Here is a 24,677-nt window from a genome sequence, read left to right as displayed (position 1 = left end):
GAGCCACACAGCATACACCTCAGAGAGGAGATGATTTCTCCAAGAGATACTTTCAAAGAGAAAGTATCTCATAAATCTCCGGGTAGATCAGACACGGGGTGAAATGAAAGTTGCTCAATTGTGTCCAACTCTTTGTGACCCCATGGGCTGCACAGTCCATGGAATTCTCCAGGCCAGAATACTGGAAAGGGTAGCTGTTCTCTTCTCTAGGGGATCGTCCCAACCCAGGGATCAAACCCAAGTCTCCCACATCGTGCACAGATTCTTTACCAGCTGAGCCACCAGAGAAGCCCAGATCAGATTCGGGGTGAATGCCAGCAAATCATCAGCCTCTCGTTCTTTTTTATGTTTATTTACTTATATCTACTTTTTATGGAAGTATAGTTGATTTACAACGTTATATTACTTTCAAGTGTACAGCAAAGTGATTCCAGTTATATATATAGGCTTCCGCAATGGCTCAGCTAAAGAATTCACCTGCATTGTAGAAGACGCAAGTTCGATCCCTGGGCCGGAAAGTTCCCCTGAGGAGGGCATGGCAGTCCACTCTAGTATTCTTGCCTGGAGAATCCCAAGGACAGAGGAGCCTGGCAGGTACAGTCCATAGGGTCGCAAAGAATTGGACACAACTGAAGCAACAGCACACATGCATATATATATAAGTGCACGCACACACACACACACACACACATATATACATAATATGTATACGCTGTGCTTAGTTGCTCAGTCATGTCTGACTTTTTGTGACCCTATGGACTGTAACCTTCCAGTCTCATATATATACACATACATATATTCTTTTTCAGATTTTTTGTTATAGGTTATTATAAGATATTAAGTCTAGTTCCTTGCGCTATATGGTAGGTACTTTTTGTTTACATATTTTATATATAGTAGTGTGTATACATTAATTCCAAACTCCTAACTTCCCTTCCCCTCTATCTCCTTTGGTAAGCATAGTTTGTTTTCTATATAGCTCCTTTCATCCATAGTCTTAACTCACACACAAATAAAAGCAGTAAACACTCTCACGTTGTTGAAGTGCCAGTGTTCTCACTGTAGGAAGCTGAGGGCAGGGTCAGGAGATAAATAGAGGGACCTAAAAAATTAAACAACAAAATATTTCAGTCCAGACCACATACTGGCTTTGAGCTCACTGTTTGTATCAGGACTGCTAAGTCCTATTCCATCTCTCCTGTACATTTTGAGGCTCTCAAGAATGTCAAATCTCAGGAGAATGCAGGGGAAGAAGGTGGGCAAAGTGCGTGTGTGCAGTGCTCTTGCATGTGTGTGAAGGATGAGGCTCTGGGATATCTTCGCTTCTCCATCCACCATCCTCCCACCTTTAGGGCTCATCCGCCTGAAACCTACCAGGAGCAAGGAGCTTCCATGTGTCTAAGGGCAGTGGCCGCTGATTGATGCTCACTTGATCTTTCTTTCATGCAGAAGGATTTACATGCCAGGTGTATGAGGCCAGGAACAGCTTAGGCAGGAGACACATTTTAAAAGCTCAAAGAATGACTTTAAAGCACTAAAGGTTCAGTGCATCAAGTTGTGGGCTGGATGCAGGTGCGTTGGTGGCACCTGCCTTTGCCTAACTGTGGGACTTTATTCTGTCTCCAGACCTCATTGCCCTGCTGTCACAAAATCCAGCTCAAGTCCAGCGCCTTCCATGAAGAGCATATTTAGGGTTAGTCTTGTCAGCCTTGAGAGGTTCTGGAAGCTGGCCATCATAGGAGAAAGCCTGTGAGTGAGAGTTTTTGTGTGTACATGTTCATATTTCCCATCAGAGAGGAGTGAAGGCAATCAGGATGCAGCCTGCTGGAGGTACCCAAGCATCAGCATGTTATCAGATAATGTTCTGAAGGTTGTCTTCAGAAACCAAAGTGCAGCTGAAGATCAGGATGCTTTAGAAGCTCTCGCTATCAAAGGAAGACTGAACTGAGCACAGCTCACAGCCTCACCACTAACCAACCTGAAGAAGCTGCATGCAGCTCTCCAGATTCCAAAACTTGGCTCAGAGCTACATGAGCGGAAGCTGGGAGAGGGCAGTGGTGGAGGCTTGACATAGATAACAGAACTGGAGAATATTTCGTAGGTGCCAGCATCTGGTTTCCCCTCTGTTCTTTTAAGGTAAATACTTGATGAACATCCAAGGAGGGCAAGAGACAGGTTTGTGTGTCAGGGTCACACCATTTTTATTATTCACCCAGGTGAACCAGCTTTCAAACGAAAGCCGAAAGTCAGTGAGTTTTGTTGCCTTTTTCTGAACACCAGAGATAGTTTCTGTAAGAGCCATCACCATTAAAATGGCATTCTAAGAGGGTCTGCACAGCAATGGAATTAAATAATAAAACAGATGAGAGTTCAAATGTGCAAACCATGGTCCCCGCTCCCATCTCAAGCTCCCACCTCTTTTCCTAGAAAGAACTGACTGATAAATTACTGCAGGTCTGCATAGGAAGTCTGCCAAAGATGCAAAATGAAATTTGATAGGAGCTGCTCTGTGCTTGATCACCTCTTTGCCAGTGGGGACACCTCATACTGGAAGGAATGACAGGCCCCGTAAAAAGAGCAGGAAAAGGCCAACAGGGTGAGCATGCTGGGACAGGCATCTATTCGGTGAGAAGTCCTCTTGCAGAGCATGGAGAGCTCTGCCAGGACCTGCCAGGGCTGGACTGCAGCAGAAAACCTATCTCCCTGGGGTGGATGTGCCTAAAAGTGGCTTTGGGCAGGTTTGCAATAAGCAACAAAAAATGTATACTGTATCACAGATACCCCGAGCTGTGGTTGACCTGTCAGGCATTGGCTAGAGCACTGCATCAGTCAGGGTGCTCCAGGGAAACAGAACCAAGAGGCGATATACCATGTGCAGGTATGTGTGTGTGTATGCACACTTACACACATATATGCATATGTATGTGTATATCATGTTTGAGAAGGGCACGATGGCCACACTCACCTGATGCCAAATGCATTCTTCCCTGTTCCAATTGGTAATAGTAGCACTACCACCTAATCAGAGTCGATTACCTCTGCTTTCTTTTCTTGCTGTTTGGTCTGTTGTTACAAAGAGCCTAAAATGTCAAGACAGCAGTTGCACCTTATATAGCTCAATGGGGCTCACTATCTGCCTGAAGAAAGTATTCTTTTATTGGGAGTTAGACTTCCAACCCACAAGGACTAGAGATATGGGAATGGGATGCACAAATCTCTTAAGTCACTGGAAATGATGGAAGTAGGTTCACTTTGACTTCTGCCCTTTGGGGTCTCAGATTCATACGTCCACTCCAGTACTCTTGCCTGGAGAATCCTTAGGGACAGAGGAGCCCCATGGACACAGGAGCCCCATGGACAGAGTTCATGGGATTGCAAAGAGTCAGACATGACTGAGAGACTAAGCACAGCACAGCGCATGGTAGGGGCAATAATATCCGGAGAAGAGAAGGGCAATCCACTCTAGTATTCTTGCCTAGAGAGTCCCATGGACAGAGGAGCCTGATGGGCTACAGTCCATGGGGTTGCAAAACGTCAGACACGATGGAGCTACTTTCACATATCAGGGCCCAGCACCACAGAATGGTCATTGATTAAAGATGTACAGTATGTTCTGAAAGATAGAGCCCTATCATTTCAAGGTATCATCTCCAAGCTGGTGCTGTCTTGAGATATCCATTTTATCACTCTTACACTCCTACACACTAGCAGCATCTGAACGTTACATCATATCACAGAGAAAGTGAAACTCATGGTCATGTGTTCACTGCCATCCCTCCTTTGAAATAGAGGGTTCCTTGGTATGATGGGATATTATGTAGATCTTGTGTCAGTGGATCATACGCTTTAGAAACCCCCAAACAGTGGTACCAGCTGAGGTCTTGAAGGTAGGAAAGACAAATTAAAATGTGAAATATCTGTTGATTCTAATCAAGATAAATTATTGCCTCTTACAGAGCAGAAGGGATCCCATGATGTCAAGTTGCGGCTAAGTGGCTGCTTTGTCTTCTTGGACTGGTGCCATCTTGGTGGGGGAGGAGCTCAGTTTGGTCTACCTGGTGGATGGACACTTGGCAATTGCAATAGCTATATTAGCCTTGGTGCGTGGGAAAGACATGCATCTTCCTGCCACCATGAACATTCCATTATGCGTCCATTGTGCTGGCCCTGAGGTTACCACTGAGAAAATCAGACTCAATCATTCTATGTATTAATAGTTGCTCAGTGCCTATGCTGTGAGGGATGTTGTCTGGGGCACTAAATAAGAGATGCAAAGATATTCATCCTTTGCACTCATTTCCATAAGTCCATATACCATGTGTCCTCCCCAGATCTCTTTGTCACTGATCTTGAAATCTTTCCTCACCCAGGCTTCTGAACCAGTAGCCATGGAAAAGGTATTGTTTCAGAAGCTTGCACCTGAAATTTTCATCACAAGAGCTCTTACCCTACGGCCCAAGGAAACTTGTGAGGTTTCCATCAGCTACCAAGTATATACATTCAGGAACTGAGGAAATTAGCAAGTGTGAGTCCCTGGACCTGGTGAGCGCACTGAGACAGACTTAGAACTGCTCCCCTAACAACGAACCATGGCAATTATCTGGGCCCCAGACATCAATGTCAATTTGGAACTTCTGTCAAACAGTCTTCAAAATGCCTAGGTAGTCCTCTTCCCCACTATATCTGAGTAAATGCCAGGGATCTTTGTGGGGTGGAAGGGGAAAATCATTATGCTAGACACATACCATATTTATAGGGTCTTTCTACCTGGGCACATTCTGTCAGTGGGTTCTGGATCTGAAAACTGATTCACATCTGGAAGCTAGATAATGGACCTTGACTTTTAATTGGTTTGCCTGTCCCCAGTCTCCTGATTATGTATCCTTGGCTTCTTTGACTATAGAGTAAGCAATGCTTTGTTGGTTGTCCATCTGTCTTGCCCCTAGAAATGCCATGCTTTACTTGACATCTCCATGGCTCTCTAAGAGTGTGACAAACCTGGCTGTATTCCAAGCTCGTCACTCATTACAATAATTAAATGTAGGGTCAATGAAATATGCTTATCCAGACTCTAGGAGATCTTTAGGCCTGAGAAATTCACTATCTCCTGAGTCAGTTTATATCATCATTAGACATCCACTTTTCTGGAAATCCTTTCTCATGCAGCAGAATTTCCAGCAGCAATCCCAGAATTTCTATCCACATGGCCACTCCTTTAGGTATTTGGAAGTATCTGCTATGCAAATCCTCTCCCTTATTTCCCTCACAATGACCAATTCCCTCTGAGTGGGTGAGTGAAGTCGCTCAGTCATGTCTGACTCTTTGCAATTCCATGGACTGTAGCCTACCAGGCTTCTCTGTCGGTGGGATTCTCCAGGCAAGAATAGTGGAGAGGGTTGCCCCTTGCTTCCAGGTTAATTTCAACAGAGCCAAACTTTCACATTCTTCAGGAAAATCAGAATGCTCATTTTAGGTTCCCTGGAGGAGAAACAGAAAATACTTGACCCACTATGGCTTGGGAACATAATAACGAAACTGCGTATTAAACAGACAACATGCATGCAGTATCTACTATGCGCCAAGCCTGTGCAAAGCAGTTTACTCACATCATTTTCACAACAACCAGTCATTTATGCAACAAATATTTATTAAGCACCTAAATCACTCTAGAAACTGGAGATACAGCAGTAAAGAATACAAAAACCCCTGCCCTTATAGAGCTTACATTCTAGAGGTGGGGAAACAAGCAATAAATAAGATAATTAAGTGCTGTATATAGTAAGTTAGGAGTTGAGTGCTAAGGAGTATAATAAAATGAGGGTAGAAGACAGGAAATGCTGGATGGTTTGCAATTCAGAGATCATGTTCAAGGAAAGTCTCACTAAAAAAGTAAGTTGAATAAAGACCTGGAGAAGGTAACAGAGTGACCTTTTGTGGATAACTGGGGAAGACCATTCCAAGGAGAATGAACAATAAAGGGCAGAGACCCTGAGGTAGGTATTATTATCTCCATTTTACAGATGGTTAAATGACTTGCTAAAGAGCCACTGCTTGAGGATGGAGCCAGAATTTAAACTCAAGGCTACTTGACATGAGGCCTGGTACATAATATAACTGTCCAGTGATGGAGTGTAAGTGAAGCGCTCTACATTACAAAAGCCTACAAGAGGGAAGGAACTTGCCCAGATGAACACAGTAAGTGCCCTGCACATGAAAGCTTGAAAGTGTGAGCTTTCAAAGTTGCAAACATGCGTTCGCATGTCCAGTCATGTAAGTCAGCTCTATCTGAGGAGGTGCTTTACATTTCGGAGGTACAGGACCTGAACGTAGACCGGTACATGAACGTCAGGTGTGAGTGCCATTGCAGCTCGCCCTCCATCTCCTACTGCTGATGACCCTTCTACCACCTCCCACGCCCTCTCCCTCCTCCAGTCAGCAACTCTTCTCTCCTGTTCACTCAATGCCAGCCCCTAGATGCCAGCTGTTGTACTGTACTGCTGTACTACTGTTCAAGGTACTGTACTGTACGATTTTAAATGCTTTCTTTATTTTTTGTGTTTGTTTTTCATGTATTATTTGTGTGGAAAGTTTTATACACCTATTACAGTATAGCACTATATAGCCAACTGTGTTAGTTGGGTACCTAAGCGAACTTTGTAGGGCTCAACAAACAAATTGGACTTGTAAACATGCTCTTGGAGCAGAACCCCTTATATGGAGGTGACTTACCACACTTGTAGATGATGGCAGAGTTGAGACCAGAGGGCTGTCATTTCTGCCACACAATCCCTGCCTCCAGAATCCGGACATCATTTCCCAAAGCAATGAACAGACTTGTAAAACTTTAGCAACATATTTAATGAGAGATATGTTAAAGAGTCTTGGCTTGATGACATAAATGATGCCTCCAACTCTGACTCCTTCAGTGGCAGTGAGTAACAGAGCATAGACTATAAAGTTAGATCCTTCTAAACTTGAAAGCAGGTTCCACACTTTTCTCACTATGTGATCTTGGGCAAGTTATTAAACACCTCTGACCTCCCAGTATCATCATCCATGGAACAAGGATAGAACTGTGCCTCAGGGATGTGGTAAGGATTAGATAAAATGTGCACAGCACCTTGCAGACTGACTGGGATAGAGGGGATGCTCTAATGTGTTCATTATCTTCTCCCCTTCTTCCCTCTCCCCTATGTAATTAGTTGTATTTCTACATGCACAACTCTTGCTTTCTTAATGTATTACAGTTTTATTGAGGGTTGAGAGGTTGTCTTCTATATGTAAGTGCTCACCATATTTTATATTATATGGCGGTACATAGTGAATGCTTACAAGTGATGATTTGATCACTGGGTTAGTGGGGAAGAGAAGGAAGAGTGATTATTGCTTTGGGACTCTGTTGTTGCAACAGTCATCTGGTTGCAACATGTGTCAGCCCACTGCTCACCACAGTTGTTCTGACTGATATGACTGGCCAGGAGGTATCATCTTACTTCTTCAAAAGTCAGTATGCGTCATTCTGGAAGATAGACCACTGTCCAGTTAGAGGAAGGCATGTCTTCAGTCAAGAGAAGAGGAGTAGCTGTCATCACCAGGTCATCCAAACCATCAGTAGGTTCTTGCAATATCCTGGTAAGAAGCAGAATTCCAGTTTAACTCACAACTTTAACATCCTCTACCCACACATCTTTCATCAGGACCACTATCAAAGAGTCAAATTGACCGATTTCAGTTTTTATTTCTTTTGTCCACCCTCTGGGAAGAGCTCAATAAGCAGCTAACCAGCTGAAAATAGGAGGAGAAGAAAAAGGCCTGGACCTAGATGATACAGGAAATGGCTCATCAGCCATCCAAAATTGAAGTTACTTTTTCATTCATGTAACGTGAATAAAAATTCTCTGTGATAAATATTAGGAATACTTCAATGGAGAAACCCATCTGTAATTCCTTTCTTTTAAGAAAGAAAAAGTAAATCATTTGTGTTGCCTTTCTCCCTACATTAGCTTTTTCAGTCCTCATAAAAACCCTGTAAATTACCCTTAATTTACAGATGAAGCAACTAATCCCAATAATATTAAATAACTTGCTTAAGATAATAAATTACTAACCCGAGAATTATATGGACAGGCTTTTAACTTGATCCCAGTGGTTTTCCTTTGCACCTCATTTTTATGGCTCCATTTAAAAAGGATTGATAAAAGACAGTTTCCCCTGACCCTATTATGAAGGGTCAGTAAAGTTTGAAAGAAATCATTATAGAACTGTCTTTTCTTTTAGTGATTGTACATAGAACCCAGGCTTAAGACAAACAGATTTTTTTAGAGAAAAAATAATTTTTTTCAAAAGTTAATAATGACTCTTGTGACCCCATAGACTGTAGCCCACCGGGCTCCTCCTCTGCTATACCTTCTATAGCAAAGCTTTTTCTTGTATTTTTACCTTAAAGGGTTGGAAGATTTTTTCTTTCAATTATTTCAGCAAATTATGCCCAATTCACTAACTTTTATAATTTCTCATTTATTTCACTAGCTTTTATAATTCCACAAGTAGCTTAGAATGTTGGAGTTTAATGGAGAAAAGAGTTAAACTTTCGTGTCTGAAAATGAAGAAACTGAGGCTTAGAGAAAATACTTTCAAATTGAAAGTAAGTACATATGGTATCACAGTGGAGCACAGCTTATACCATATTTTTCCAACTATAATTACAGTCTGCCCTATGAAGTAAGTATAGTGGTTCCTCTCCTTGATATTACTGCTTTTCTCAATTATAATATTTACTAGCTGAGCAGAAAGTACTCAATCCATTGGTACTAAGGGCTTAAGAATAAACTTGCTCAGATATGCAGATGACACCTCCCTTATGGCACAGAGTGAAGAGGAACTAAAGATCCTCTTGATGAAAGTGAAAGAGAATGAAAAAGCTGGCTTAAAACTCAACATTCAAAAAATGAAGATCAAGGCATCCAGTCCCATCACTTCATGGCAAATAGATGGGGAAACAATGGAAACAGTGAGAGACTTTATTTTCTTGGGCTCCAAAATCACTGCAGATGGTGACTGCAGCCATGAAATTAAAAGATGCTTGCTCCTTGGAAGAAGTTGTGACAAATCCAGACAGTGTATTAAAAAGAAGAGACATTACTTTGTCAACAAAGGTCTGTCTAGTCAAAGCCATGGTTTTTCCAGTAGTCATGTATGGATGTGAGGGTTGGACCATAAAGATGGCTGAGCACTAAAGAATTGATGCTTTTAAACTATGATGCTGGAGAAGACTCTTGAAATCCCTTGGACAGCAAGGAAATCAAACCAGTCCATCTTAAAGGAGATCAGTCCTGAATGTTCATTGGAAGGACTGATGCTAAAGCTGAAGCTCCAATCCTTTGGCCATCTGATGTGAAGAAATGACTCATCTGAAAAGACCCTGATGCTGGGAAAGATTGAAGGCAGGAGGAGTAGAGGATGACAGAGGATGAGATGGTTGGATGGCATCACTGACTTGATGGACATGAGTTTGAGCAAGCTCCGGAGCTGGTGACAAACAGGGAAGCCTGGTGTGCTGCATCCATGGGGTCACAAAGAGTCGGATACGACTGAGTGACTGGACTGAACTGAACTGGACTCATTGGAAAAGACCTTAATGCTGCGAAAGATTAAAGGTAGCAGGAAAAGGGGACAACAGAGAATGAGATGATTGGATGGCATCAGCGACTCAATGGACATGAGTTTGAGCAAGCTCCAGAAGATGGTGAAGGATACGGAAGTCTGACGTGCTGCAGTCCATGGGGTTGCAAAGAGTCAGACACAAATGAGCAACTGACAACAACAATGAAGTTTTCACATTTTATAGTGAGACAGACATTTCACATTTAAGAATCTGGCATGTAGACAGTCTCAAAACTAGGTTTCCATTTCACTTGTTTTCTTAAAGGAGGATATTATCTCATGACTTAAAAATCTGAAACAAAATCTATCAGATTAAAAGAAAAGGGAGTCCTCCCTGCCTCTTGCCATCTAAGGGAATTCCATAGCCTGAATATGGGCATTGGCTCCCCCAGATTTCTGCTAATTCAAGGTAGGAGCAGTGAGGTCTGACGTAGAGGGGGTGAGACTATTTGTGTCTATGCCTCTCTACCTCTTAGGAACTCTTTGAACTTTGCTTCTATCTTATACCATGTTATGTCCAATGTAAAATTTAAACCCTTTTCAGAATTATCAACTCACAACATTATCATGACATATATATATATATTTATATACATTATATAACATTATATCTATATGCATATATATATATATATATAGAGAGAGAGAGAGAGAGAGAGAGTACTGAGAGTATGCTCAATTTTACAGAATAATTCTGGACAGCCAAGGTTGGGAGGAATCACATCACCCATCACCCAGTACTCAGATTTCTGCCACTTTTCTGGCTTCCTCTTTCCTCTTCTTCTTTCTGCCTTTCCTCCCTTTTTCCTTTCTGTTATGCTGAGCACTCCAAATTCATCTCTCTGTATGATGAAGAGCATTACCATCCTTCCTCTTAGATCTTCACACCCACTCATAATGCTGACACCTCAAAATTCACACTCATTTTTTTCTCCAAGAAGGTCATTCTCTCTTTAGTTGTCCCTGTTACAGTTATAAATATTTCCTTCATTGTCTATGAAAGGTGCAGTCAGAAAGAAATTTCTGGGAGCAACGTGCTGTGGAAAACAATTGGGCAGTTTCTCCAACAGTTAAATATAGAATTACAGGATGACTCAGCAATTCCATTCTCAGTATGCTTTCAAGAAAAATAAATATACATTCCCTCAGAAACTGATTCACACATGAATGTTCATAGTAACATTATCATAGTAACCAACAGGGGGAAACAACTCATATTCTCATGAACAGATGAATAGATACATAAAACATGACGTGGCCGCACAATGGAATATTATTCAGCCACGAAAAGGAGCCAGGTGCTGATAACTTGCTATGACATAGGTGAACTTTGAAAACATTATGCTGAGTGAAAGAAACCAGGTATAAAATCTTACCTATTATATGATTCTTTTTATATGATATATAACCTAGAGGCTACCAGGTGATGAAAGTAGGAGGAATGGGAAGTAATTACTTAATGGGCATGTGTCGTTTTTATAGGGTGATGAAAATGTTTTGAAACTCATGAGAGATGCTTATTGTACAACATTGTTGAATATGCTAAATACCACTGCATTGTACACTTTTAAATAGTTAATTGTATGATATGCAAATTTTACTTCAATTTAAAAAATTTGCACATGTGTGCACACAGATACACACACACACAGAGAACAGGGAGTCATAAGTTGAGGGTAACACTGAAAATTTTCCAGGCCCTCCTCTTGGACTCTCAGGCAGTTCTGGGAGTTGCCTCACTTTCTCAGGAGGGGCACGGCAGGCTCTGTATTTAGATACATTCTCATGGAGTTAGAGGCCTGGATTCTAGGCCTGTTCTAATTGTCATCTATGTGATTCTGAGCAAATCACTTAATATCTCTCTTCCTTATTTCTCTCTTCCTTAAAATCACTTAAGGAAGGCTTTGGACTAAACAATCTTTAAATCATTTGGATTATATGAAATAGACTAGTTAATTTAAGCAGAAAAGGAAAGTACTAGAAAGATATCAGTTGGCTCACAGAATTTAAGGAAGCCTGGGTAATTAGTCTTAGAAAAAGACAGACCCAGGACACCTTGGTGGGTGAGTTGACGAGGGTAGAAGCTGATGGTGGGGGCGGGGGTGCGATGTAGGGGAAAGTCTCATTGAAGTGCTGCTGCTAAAGGGGTAGGTGCTGGGGAATAAAAACTGTAGTCTTTCAGGACCTTCCTAGCTACTTACTTCCTCACCCTTCCTTCCTTCTTCCCTTCCTTCCTCCCTTTCTTCTTTTATTCCTCCCCTCTTTCCCCTCTTTTCCTTTCTTTCTCTTGCAAATATCAACTGGCTTTTAAGCTATGGCGAGATTAGATTTTGGCACACAAAAGTGAACCGTTTTCTTCCAGAAAAATTCCCATTTCTCTCCAGACTCCCAGGAGGATGAACCCATGGTAGGAAAAAAAAGGGCTGCCTTGGCTGAGGCTGGGTATCAGAAAGCTTGAGAGTGGCAGTGCCCACAAGGATCAGAGCCAGAGAGGGCTGGGAGCACTGAACTCAGAGCAGATGGCTAAGAGAACAGTCCACCAAAGACCCTGGGTACCGCCGCTAGTCAGAGGGGTTTCCTCTCAGAATGTTCCCATTAACACATTTTCTTGGCATTGGCCTTATGGCTGCTGGGATGAGTAGCTTTTTTCGTTTTCCAAACTGTCCTTATCAGTAATGCAACAATAGCTAATTTAATTAGCTGACCTGAATGGCAGCCAGTTTGAGCTAATTTGGTTTTGCTAGCTGCTCCCTGGTATGTCCAGAACTGATAAGCATACTTCCCTCCAGACAAACAGTGGGGATTTTGAGGGGGCAGTGAGAGGGAGAGTAACCCTTCCGAAGTCTGTCTTACACCTGTGGGATTTAGTACTTCAGCAAAGGCAGTTATTCTTGAGTCAGTATTCCCTAAGGGCCTGTCAAATTTGTAAACTGAAAGATAAAAAAGACAACCTGGAAATTGCAAAGGCAAGGTGCCCAGGATGAGAGAGCCAGGGAAAATCATTACCCTTAGCAGGAAGAACACTTGGCCAAAAGATTTGGATCTTAGCCACTGACGGACCTTCCCCAAGTCACTTTACCTCTGTGTCTCAGCTACTCATGCATAATAATAATATGCAGGACATATGCATCACATATCTCTGGAGAAGGAAATGGCAACCCACTCCAGTATTCTTGCCTGGAAAATCCCATTGACAGAGGAGGCTGGCAGGTTACAGTCCATGGGGCCGCAAAAAAGTTGGACACGACTTAGCGACTAAACAACAACTAAAGAACTAAACAACAACGACTTAGCGACTAAACATGTTGTTTAGTCGCTTATATTAAAGTCATATATATTAAAATATCACATATATAATACGAGTAATAATAACCATTGCCCTACTTCCTTCATAGATATGTTGTAGAACTGCAACGCTATAATGAAGATGAGATTTCTTGTCACATATAAAGAACTATGCCAATGGGAAACATTTTGGTAATTAGCACACTACCATGAGTGTGGCCTGTGCCTCCAGGGCAAGAACCAAATACAATTCCTCTCTGTGGCCCTAGCACTTGTCAACTGAATGAAAGAGAAAGAGAAGTATGAGGAGATGGGTAGGCATAGTTCACGGTATGCGGAAGTCAGCGCACAACTAAATCTCATAAAATGTAAGCTGACTTTTCAATTTAGTATCTTAATCTTCTCCACCCTTGACAACTTCCTCCTCTCTTGACAAGAGAAAATGGGTTCACTGTTGATGTCAGATCTGTATTCACAGAAGAGCTATTCTATACCACCTGCATCTCTGCCCACCATCCCTCACCCCAAGGTCTTCCAGTGCAACCTGCCTTCACTAGTAGGTGAAGGACCACACCCAAAGCAGGCTTTTGTATTTGCTTTGGGGTCTTTTTTCCTCTGAAGTCCTGCATTTCAATGAGATACACTGAATTATACATTGAATTATAATTTGCCTCTATTCACACAGAATATAAAAGGCATCTTGCTTGAAATGAGTGGATTTGAAAAAATTTGGAATAGGAAAGATCTATAGGATAGTATTGTTTGTTCCATAATTTTTAAAAATTCATTTATTTTTAATTGGAGAATAATTGCCTTACAAGATCGTTTTGGTCTCTGCCATATATTAACATGAATCAGCCATAGGTATACCTATGTCCCCTCGTTCTTGAACCTCCCTCCCCCCTCCCTCCTACCCCACCCCTCTAGGTTGTCACAGAGCATCAGATTTGAGCTCCCTGAGTCATACAGCAAATTTCCACTGGCTATCTAGTTTTATACTGGTAATGTTATGTTTCAATGCTGCTCTCTCAATTCGTCCTACCCTTTCCTTCCCCCACTGTGTCCACAAGTCTGGTATTTGGTCAAATCTATTTTTAACCATCCCCAAAACTGTGTTGACCATTTTCTCTCACTCCATATCCTCCCTGGAAGATCTCATCCATTCCACAGTTCTACTGCATCCCATAGGGTGAAGCCTCACAAGCCATTATCTTCAACCCTGACCTCACCCCTGAGGTCAGTATCCAGAAACACAACTGCCTGTTAAGGATTTCTACCTGAATCACCTATTGCACCTCATATCTAAGATTCTCAAAATTGCCCTCATCACCTAGTTTGCAAGTCTGCTTGTCTTAATTTTATGTTTTTTCTAGTGGCTCACAGTTTCCAAACCAGAAACCCAACCTTTTCTTCACACGGTCTTCTTGGTGGAAAATGAGTTTATTGATTTTGCCTTCCAAATATCTCTCCCATTCAAGTCTTTTTTGCCACTGAAATTATTTTATTTGTATTTTTCATCTTCCATCCCCTACTTCAAACAAATTTCTTAAAGGCAGAGATTCCGTGCATATCGAGCAAATAACCAATATTTGTTGATGTGAATTGAATTAAAATCTCCCTTACTCTGTTCCACCAAATTTCCAAATCTTTAGTGAATATCAATTACTGTACTTAAGACAACTGAAGATGTAGTTGAGTTTCTCTGTTCTACCGTAACAGCTATTCCAATGGACTCTAAATTCACAGTAAGTCCCTAAACTTGGGATGAGTACAGCCTTCTCAGCTGGGACCGTACAACCTCATTGACAGGGCTACCTTCTGGGTTTGCTCTAAAATTTACAGCTCAGACTTAGAACACTCAGCAGTTTCTACAGTGTTTGCAGGAAAGGCAGAATCTACTCTGCTGCTGCTGCTGCTGAGTCGCTTCAGTCGTGTCCGACTCTGCGCGACCCCATAGACATCAGCCCACCAGGCTCCTCGTCCCTGGGATTCTCCAGGCAAGAACACTGGAGTGGGTTGCCATTTCCTTCTCCAATGCATGAAAGTGAAAGTGAAGTCACTCAGTCGTGTCCAACTCTTCGCGACCCCATGAACTGCAGCCCACCAGGCTCCTCCGTCCATGGGATTTGCCAGGCAAGAGTACTGGAGTGGGGTGCCATCGCCGTCTCCGTTAGAATCTACTCTAGCTGCCTTCATTACTTCTTTACAGATTCATTGTCTTCAATTTACTCACAGTTAAAACATAGAATCAGGTATGGAATAGTCTTCATAATGTCAAATTACAAGTATATGCCTATAATACATTGAAAGTATTTGGAATTTCTTAATAACTGGTGTCTCAACAACAATTTTTTTATTTTATAGTTATTTCTCTAACTTTTACTTAGTTCCTGATATGGATTTCACATCTATTTTTTCCTGAAGCATGAGCCCTAGTGTCAGTGGGTGACATTACTGCAAATGAAAAGGCAGCTGAATCATGGAACGTTGTTGAGCCAGACAGCCTCAGTTCAAATTCTGACCCACCACCTACTGTCTGTGAGAATGACCAATGACCATACCTCTCTAGCTCACCTTCCTCATCTCTAACTGGGGGTAATAATGTCTCCACATACTTCCTAGGCTTCTTGTGAAAATTAAAAGACCTAATTCATGAGTTGCATTTACTACTCCATTTGGCACAATATAAGACAGCTATTATTATATTACTTGATAGTGAGAAAAGAAGGACATCAAAGGGGATTTTGATGGGAAAAAAAAAGGTTTCATCATTTAAAAATTTTAATTGCAAAACTAGTTGTTTACCATGGACGGATTCTGTGCTATTCAGTTTACCTATGTTATCTCATCTAACTTGCGCACTGCACATCAACTCTGTAATGCAGCTTTTATTATACCTGTTTCACAGATGAGAAAACTAAGCCTTAGAGAGGTTAAGAAACTTACCACTTGACACATAGATAGTAAGTGACGGAACTAGAATATTAACTCTGGACTGTGTCCAAAGCTAAAATTAAACAAAATACATACCATTTATTCAAAGTCCTTACATCCTCTGTAAGTAAAACAAAGGAAAAGCCAATACTTGGATGAATCACAAAATAACTATGCTGAGTGAAAGAAGCCAGACCAACAAAAAGTATATATTACCTGATTCCATTTATATAAAACTCTAGAAATGCAAGCTAATTACAAAGTGACCAAGAGCAGACCAGTGTTGCTTGGGGAGGGTATTAGCTGAGGAGTGGTGGAAAAGATAAATCAAAAAGAAAACTTTTGAGGCTGATGAGTATCTTTAACATCTTGATTGTGGTGATGCACATATATGTTAAATAACCAAATCGTGTATTTCAAATATGTTCAGTTTATTGAATATCAATTATGCTCAATATATGTGTTTAAAAAACACAAGCTACTTTTGTACCCTCAAAATCATACAGTTAAATGAAGAAAACCACTATACCACTGGGGTCAGGCTTTCTGCATCTCTACAGAAAACAGTCATACCTTCTGCTTTATTCCACTGCTTTATTACCTTAATGTGCTGGCCTGGAGGATAAATGAAATAATAAACGCAGAGCCCTGAACACAGTGTCCAGGTCACGCGAGCCACTCAGTTCGTTCTCTTCCCCCACCTGCCTTATAGATTAGTCCCGACTTCTCAGAAATGCAAATGCCTAGGCACTCACCTCTGGAGGCTTTCAATATCCCTACACTGGAGCTTTTTACAACCGCCTTAGAGCGGGCCAGCATCCCTTTCCTCCTCTAATTGTCCCGCAGAGACCAGGGCGGGGCAAGTGCAGCAGGCACGTGGGGACCGGAGCAGCCCAGCAGAAGAGACCGTGCTGGTATTGAGCTCTGTGAACAAGGACCTCATTCATCTTCACGGACTTTGCTGTGCCATCCATTTTAAATGACATGGTAGGCGACCCGTTTATCAAGATCAGCATACTACTCTATTATTATGATTATTTAGCATTTACATAACACTGGATTTGCAAGTGCTTAATAATAATTTATTTATTACATCATCTAACTACTCACTAATGGAAAATTCAAGGGGTTGTCATGAGTTCACTGACCTCCACTTTGGAGACACCTTAGGCCGTTTCGAACAGCATGCCCAAGTACCAGTTGTGAAATATTTTAATGAAAAAAAGTTTGGTATATATATATTTTTTTTCCTTGGCATTTATAATGTATCTACTGAGATAATACTCTTTCTTTACAATGAATAAAATAAGCATTACTATTAAAAACCCTCTGAAGATCCCCTGGAGTAGGAAATGGCAACCACTCTAGTATTCTTGCCTGGAAAATCCCATAGACAGAAGAGCCTGGCGGGCTACAGTCCATGGGGTCGCAAATAGTTGGACACAACTTAGTGACTAAACAACATTATAAATAAGTAACTGAAGCCATGTCTCTCTAGAACTTGTATGGAGGCTACAAGAGTGAACCCCAGGTGTGTGCAGACATGGAAACCCACCACTACATCTTCTGTCAAGAAAGGGCTCATCGCCTGGCCAGGTGGAGTGTGCTAGCTAGCATCTCTGGCTGCTAGGGTCTTCAATGTCCACCTCAGACAGGGACTAAGCATGGCCACGGTCCATGTGTCAGCCATTTCTGCCCAACACAAGACTCATCTCAAACAGGCTTTGTTTCAGAGCTCCTCTTTTACACGTGTATCTCACTGTGTGATGGCTTCTCTACCCAATCGCGCTTCCTTCCCCTTTTCCATCACAGATGTAACTCTCCAATAAACATTTTTCAGTCCTTGCTTCACCTTAGTGTCTGCTTCCCAGAGAACCCAGCCAGCCGGTATGAACCTAGAGTTTATACTCTGACAATAAGCATGTCATTTAGGCAAGTGTCTCTGGATTGTAAAATTTTCACCACTCTATTGGGATGGTTGGCTTTGGTTCTTTCAAAGGTCTTTCCATTTATTCCATCCTTCCACCTATGAATTTGTGTGGAATGGAGTTTGATATTAATATAAATTTTGTGCCTTTAGCCTTTATGCAAGAGGTTTTGTGATGGAGAAAGATTTTAAGGAACAAACTCAAGAGTCCTCCTATTTTCCTATCTACAATAACCTAGAATGATTCCAACTCTGTTAGAATGTACAATAGAAAGATGATTATGAGTGTGGATTGATGAGTGTGAAAATTACACAGTAAGAATTTATATGTATGTGTAAAGTATATCTAACATAAAACATGAAAAAACATAATTAAATAAATATCATAGGTGATCTAATTCTTATACATGCATAAAATATTGGTCAAGACAGAAGATCTCAGAGCAGAGAGAAAACAGATAGAGAGATCTCACTGATAGATAGAGAAGACAGAACTGCATTCTTAGAAGATCTAATACCTGAGTCTGATGGTCCCTGAGAAAAAGTTTAAATGAACCACCCCAAAAGGAAACAACTCCTTGGACAGGGCATACTTCAGAATTCTGGGAGATGCAACTCTCCCTTATCAGATGCTCAGACTTTTCACCTGTTGAGGTTTGATTTTCAAGCCAAGAATCAAAACAGAAGGTGTGTGTGCCTGTTCTCTTCATGTTCCTATTTTTTTTTTAAACTGCTGTTCTCTAAGCCATTTTTGAAAGAAGCTTGGTCTCCACCATTTCTCTGGATTCTTCAGTGGTCTCTGGTCAAAGAAGACAGCCACAAAAGAAACTGTTAAGAGACTTAATTAGGGTTTTTGAAAGTAAAATCCAACAAGGATATATTTATGCAATGATTATAATAAAAAAGCTGTCACTGTAAGGCCTAAATGTACAGTTGTCATTGGGCACCAGCCCTGAGAGTCACTTGTGTAAATAGAAGTCTGTAATTTGAGAGGTCATACTGGCTAAGACTTTAACACAGATTCAACAAAGCTTTATATAAACTCATGGAAGATTTGATCTGTAATCAATTAGGAAGGTCATATGGGATATTTGAGAGAGATTTCACTGACGCTCTTAAAGGCCTGGTGAAAGAAGGTATACCCCCAAATGCCAATGATAAAGACTCAGCAATATTCTAGACTTAGTTATTTAAATGACCATTTCAGAGCAAGTCGTAAAGGAATTTGGGACTCACAGAAGTCAGCATGAAGCTACCAAAAAGAAGTCACCACACATGCATGCCATTCGCTGCTTGGTAAGGGGACTTGGACCAGCGCATGTTCCCGCATGTGCTAGAAGCAGAAGCACTGTCCCTTTGGACAGTGTACAAAATCTTTCTTGGTATTCCTCAGGATAGAGTGGGTACTGTGGGAAGTCACATCCCAATTCCTGGGAAGGAATAATGATACATGAATCAACCCACAGCCAAAATTTGTCTCTGGTATTTTTCTACAAGGCTGTGGGCCTGTCCTGTCCTGTGCAGAATATTAATGACTTGAATGAAAGTAGCAAGGGAGGGTGGCTATGTATCTGGCCTTTAGAGTCAGACAGAGCTGGGTTAAATCCTGACTCTCCTACATACTGGCTGCATATCCTTGGACCATTGACTTAACCTTTCTGAGTCACAGTGTGCTTCACTAATAAAACGGGGATAGGGACTTCCTGGTGGTCCAGTGGCTAACAGTCTGCATTCCCAATGCAGGGGCCTGGATTTGATCCCTCGTCAAGGAACTAGATTCCACATGCCACAACTAAAGATTCCATGTGCTGTAACCAAGACCTGGTGCAAATTAATAAATAAAATAAATAAATATAAAAATAAAATAATAAAATGGTGACAGCACGTACTCAGCAGAGTTGGTGAAGGGAGAATGAAACAGTGTGCTGTGTAAAGCATAGTATCTGGCAGAGACAGGCTCCCAAAATGGTAACTCTCTGCTGCACGTCGAATACATCGTCTGAGAGTAATGAGAATATGTTGGATGACAAAATCAGGATCCAAAAAGGTCTCAGCAGGCTGGACTCAAGGACCAAATCTAATAGGATGGCATTTAACAAAGATAAATGTAAAGGTACTGCAATTAGGTCTGAACAGCAAGCTGCACACGTGCCCAGTGGGGAGATAGGGCTTATCAACAGCACACCTGGAAAAGACTTGGGGGCATTGCATGACTCTTTGCTCATTAATGGGTCAATCAGGTGAAGTGGCTGCCAAAAAGCAAAGGCAGTCTTAAGCAGTGTAAAGGCTCATTGTCTGGAACAAAGGGAGAAATAATGCCTGTCTCCATGACCACACTCGGGTACTATACTTTAATAGGGGTGGTGATAAGCTGGGCTTTTTCCAAAGACACAGAATCAGGATAGTGAGGAGACACAAACTCAGTCAAAGCAAAGAACAGCGGAGGCCAGGGAATACCACGGAGGCTTAGGATAAGTGTTTACAAACATGAGAAAAGCAGTTATGTACTTGATGATGAATTAGAGCTCGGTAATACAAATTCCTTTTTTTTTTTTCAAGTTCCTAACTCTTTGCCTGTTTAACGTTGCTCAGGGGAGAATTAGGATGAGGGTGGCGTTACAGAAAGGAAGGCTGCTGTGCAATATAAAGAAAAGTGAAGTCGCTCAGTCGTGTCCGACTCTTTGCGACTCCATGGACTGTTGCCTACCAGGCTCCTCAGGCAACAGTCCATGGACTTTTTCAGGCAAGAATACTGGAGTGGGTTGCCATTTCCTTCTCCAGGGGATCTTCCCGACCCAGGGATCAAACCTGGGTCTCCTGCATTGCAGGCAGACACTTTACCATCAGAGCCACAGGGAAGCCCTCTAACTGTCAATGCTGTCACAAACAGGGAGGGATTGAGTTCCCCATCCCGGAAGCATTCAAGCTGAGGCTGCAGAATCACCTGCAAAGGATATTACTAAGTGATTACTACACCCCCTGGAGCAGGGCTCAACTTGCAGCCCTTGTGCCCCCAGAAATTGTTTGCAAAATCCTGTAAGTGTGTGCAGAAGTTCATTTTCCTCTGGGTAGAGGGTTCATGACCTCTTCAAATCTTTTGTGGAACCCAAAAAACGACCCAGAAAAGATGAAGGTAAACTGAGTTGATGCACTATCGCTTTCAAACTTGGACATCGACTGTATGCTGCTAGTCTTGGTATCGGAGACACAGAGATGAGGAAGGTATTATGTCCAGCCTTGTAAAGGGAAACTTTGAGTTTGGTGTGTTCTTTTAAACAAACAAATGTAAAAGATTCCTTATCTGTGCTGTGATAGAGAATGATGTACAGAAGAACAACAGGAAAGAGAGTGGTCCTTTCTTCCTGGAAGGAGGTGCCCTCTGACTCTGTGATTTGGGGACTCCATCAGCCTCCTTCACCACTCTTTGGGTAAATGCTGTGCTCACAGACTTACCAAGGATTCCAGGGGATGGAAATTTAGCAAAACAGCAGACATCTTGAGAGTCCCAGAAGATTCTGAAAATGGCTTATGTCTAGACCATACCTTCCCCCAAGATCCATCCTATGTAGCTATGATGGGGCAGGCTCACTAGAATGTCCTAAAAAGAGATGTCATGAAATCTGTAGGAATATGTTTTTGATCACTTCATGAAAACCCAAATCACCCACTGCCTGGGCCTGTGAGCACAATATTAAACTGCCAACCTGCTTTACATTTATTTACCCACCGTGTAATGCCTGCTTTATTGAGCCAATAAATTGGAGGCAGTAATATTCACCCATCAAAATCTACCTGGCATCCAAGACCTGGCTCTCACCCTATACCCTTCAGAGGTGCCCTCAGGTCCTCTGCCTGCCAAGAGCATCTGCTCTCTAAACCTCTGCAGCACCCACTATGTATATTGTCATTAGGCACCTACTGTTTACCATTTTGCACTGCCACTTAGCTGGATCCTATGAGTACATTTTGTCTAGTTTTAGATGAGACAACTCTTGCCTGACATGACCATCAATTCTCCAGGGATGGAGAACCTGTTTTAAATCCTTGTCTTCTATCTTCCATTAAGCTTTTCCTGGGCCAGCTTATGTCATAGGAGCTCAGTTAAATAGAATGGAACAATCATTATAAAACTGAAGTGTTTCAGATAATCAGCTTGATCTGGTCGTCAAGCATATGTGAAAAGGGAGTGGATGTGGGATTTAAGACTCCCATAGCGATGTAAATGAGTTTTCTATACCTCTGATTGGTTGTCACATTAAATTGGATAGGAAGTGGGGAGTAAAGCCCTCCTTGTCTCTCATAGTGATATGTCCGGAGGAACTATGGACGAGCAAGGATGTTGAAACGTGCTCTTCCAATGCTAATAGTCCCATTGATTTAGTTTTCAACTTGTTTGGCTAGAATCCCAGAGCTAAAAAGATGCTAGATTCAGAAACACAAACTCCTCCTTTTATAGGTGATGAAACTAAAGTCACTAGAAGCAAAGTAATTTTAGGTCAAGGATAACTAAAATGACTTGGTCTTAGAGCTGCTTAGTAGCAAAGTTGAGACTAGGACCTAGGTTGGCTGAGTTCCAAGTAAGAGCATCTCTGCTTAAATCCTCTAGACTCATGTCTGGCCAAGTAGAGGGTATAGTCCTGACAACGGACCACAGGGTCCCTTAGTTACTGCACCTATTTCTGTCCCTTTCGCTCTCTCTGCTACAGGCAGGCTGGCCTGGGCATTGTTTCATGAAATATCAGGCAAGCTCCTCCCTCAGGACCTTTGAAAATGCTGTATCTGCTTGGATTGCTTTTGACCCAGATATCCACGTGGCTTGCTGCCTCATCTCCTTCAGGTCTTGTTCAAATGTCCCCTTTTTAGTGAGGCCTCCCCAGCCATCCCAGTTAAAGTTACCTGCTCCCGCTGCCTGCCCCAGCCAAACACTCATTCTTTCCTTCCTCTGCTAACTTTTCTCTTTAGCGCTTATTACTAACATTCACTAATAGCTTACTTATTCATTTTTTTGTTTATGTATCTCTCCTTTATTATGCCCTGTGCTCTCAGAGAGAAGGTTTTTTTTTTTTTTTTTTTTAACTGCTTCATTTGATTATCTATTCATGATACTTAGCACATATATACACAGTATATCATGGGAAATGCCAGGAGGGATGACTCACAAGCTGGAATCGAGATTACTGGGAGAAATACCAACAACCTCAGAGACGCAGATGCTAACACTCCAATGGCAGAAAGTGAAGAGGAACTAAAGGGCCTCTTGATGAGGGTGAAAGAGGAGAGTGAAAAAGCTGGCTTAAAACTTAACATTCAAAAAACTAAGATCATGATATTAGGTCCCATCACTTCATGGCAGACAGATGGGGAAAAGTGGAAACAGTGACAGATTTTATTTTCTTGGGGCTCCAAAAATCAATGTGCTATCAAATTGTGGTGCTGGATAAGACTCTTGAGAGTCCCTTGGATAGCACGGAGATCAAAGAAGTCAATCCTAAAGGAAATCAACCTTAAATATTCATTGGAAGGACACGCTGAAGCAGCAACTCCAATGCTTTGGCCACCTGATACAAAGAGCAAACTCACTGGAAAAGACCCTGATGCTGGGAAAGACTGAGGGCAAGAGGAGAAGAGGGAGGCAGAATGTGAGATACTTGGATAGCATCACTGACTCAATTAACATGAGTCTGAGCAAACTCAGGGACATAGCGAGGGACGGGGAAGCCTGGCATGCTGTATAGTCCATGGGGTCACAAAGAGTCAGACGTGCCTGAGCAGCTGAACAACAACCACAAATGGCATATAGACAGTGCTTAGTGGATGCTTGTTAAATGAGTGACAGTGCTGACTGGGACAGAAACCAAAGCCCAGGAGTGTCATTGCAAGATTCAAGGACATGTGAGCCAATGGCCAGAGAGGTAGCCATATTCTGGTCCTCACGTCTTTCCTGGAAGCCTGCCAGAGGCACCTGGAGCCAAATCTTAGAAGTCACCGCCCCCCTCCTTCTGGCCTGCTGCCAGGGTCCCTAACAAGCACAGCAGAAGGCAGCAGATGGATCTCATGGGGTTTTAACGATGGATTTAAAATTGTAAACTTCGGATTTTTCAGTAGAGTCAAGGCCCCATGGACCACCTCATCAACTGTCACATAGCATCTAAATAAACCTCAGCAGATGAATCAAATATCTGGGGCTGACTGGGGCAGGGCATCCCTGAAATAATATTTCAGTTCAGTTCAGTTCAGTCACTCAGTCATGTCCGACTCTTTGAGACCCCATGAATCACAGCATGCCAGGCCTCCCTGTCCATCACCAGCTCCCAGAGTTCACTCAGACTCATGTCCATCGAGTCAGTGATGCCATTCAGCCATCTCATCCTCTGTCGTCCCCTTCTCCTCCTGCCCCCAATCCCTCTCAGCATCAGAATCTTCTCCAATGAGTCAGCTCTTCGCATGAGGTGGCCAAAGTACTGGAGTTTCAGCTTTAGCATCATTCCTTCCAAAGAACACCCAGGACCGATCTCCTTTGAATGGACTGGTTGGACCTCCTTTCAGTCTAAGAGACTCTCAAGAGTCTTCTCCAATACCACAGTTCAAAAGCATCAATTCTTCGGCACTCAGCTTTCTTCACAGTCCAACTCTCACATCCATACATGACCACTGGAAAAATAATACTTAGGTTCTGTTAAAGTGTAAACTCATTGTTAATCCATGTCAGAGGCAAGAATCAACATTCAAACTGTCAGAGGCCTATTTGCTGATGGCTGGGAGAACCCTTGTCACCTGCCAGTGAGTGTCCCCAAGCGCTTAGAGAGCCACTGACATGGATGAGCGACGTGTGGTGTTCGGACAGTGGTGAAATGGTTCCCCACCCTGG

The 24,677-nt window shown here is 42.2% G+C and overlaps 1 protein-coding gene across 2 annotated transcripts in view; it reads right to left on the bottom strand.

Moving 5' to 3' along the window:
* Window positions 1-5,644: 5,644 nt before the first annotated feature.
* Window positions 5,645-24,677, bottom strand: part of PBX1 (PBX homeobox 1) — a 334,443-nt gene continuing 315,410 nt past the window's right edge. The window contains exon 9 of one of the 2 annotated variants that reach the window (XM_070366689.1): window positions 5,645-7,629. In XM_070366689.1, coding sequence (XP_070222790.1) covers window positions 7,609-7,629 — 21 coding nt within the window. In that variant the 3' untranslated portion in view covers window positions 5,645-7,608. The remainder of the gene's footprint in view (window positions 7,630-24,677) is intronic. The other variant, XM_070366692.1, reaches the window with a different exon arrangement.

The sequence above is a fragment of the Bos mutus genome, chromosome 3 (genome assembly GCF_027580195.1).
Source record: "Bos mutus isolate GX-2022 chromosome 3, NWIPB_WYAK_1.1, whole genome shotgun sequence".
NCBI lineage: Eukaryota > Metazoa > Chordata > Mammalia > Artiodactyla > Bovidae > Bos > Bos mutus.
The sequence above is the reverse complement of the archived record's forward strand: the minus strand, read 5'-3'. Positions and strand labels throughout refer to the sequence as shown.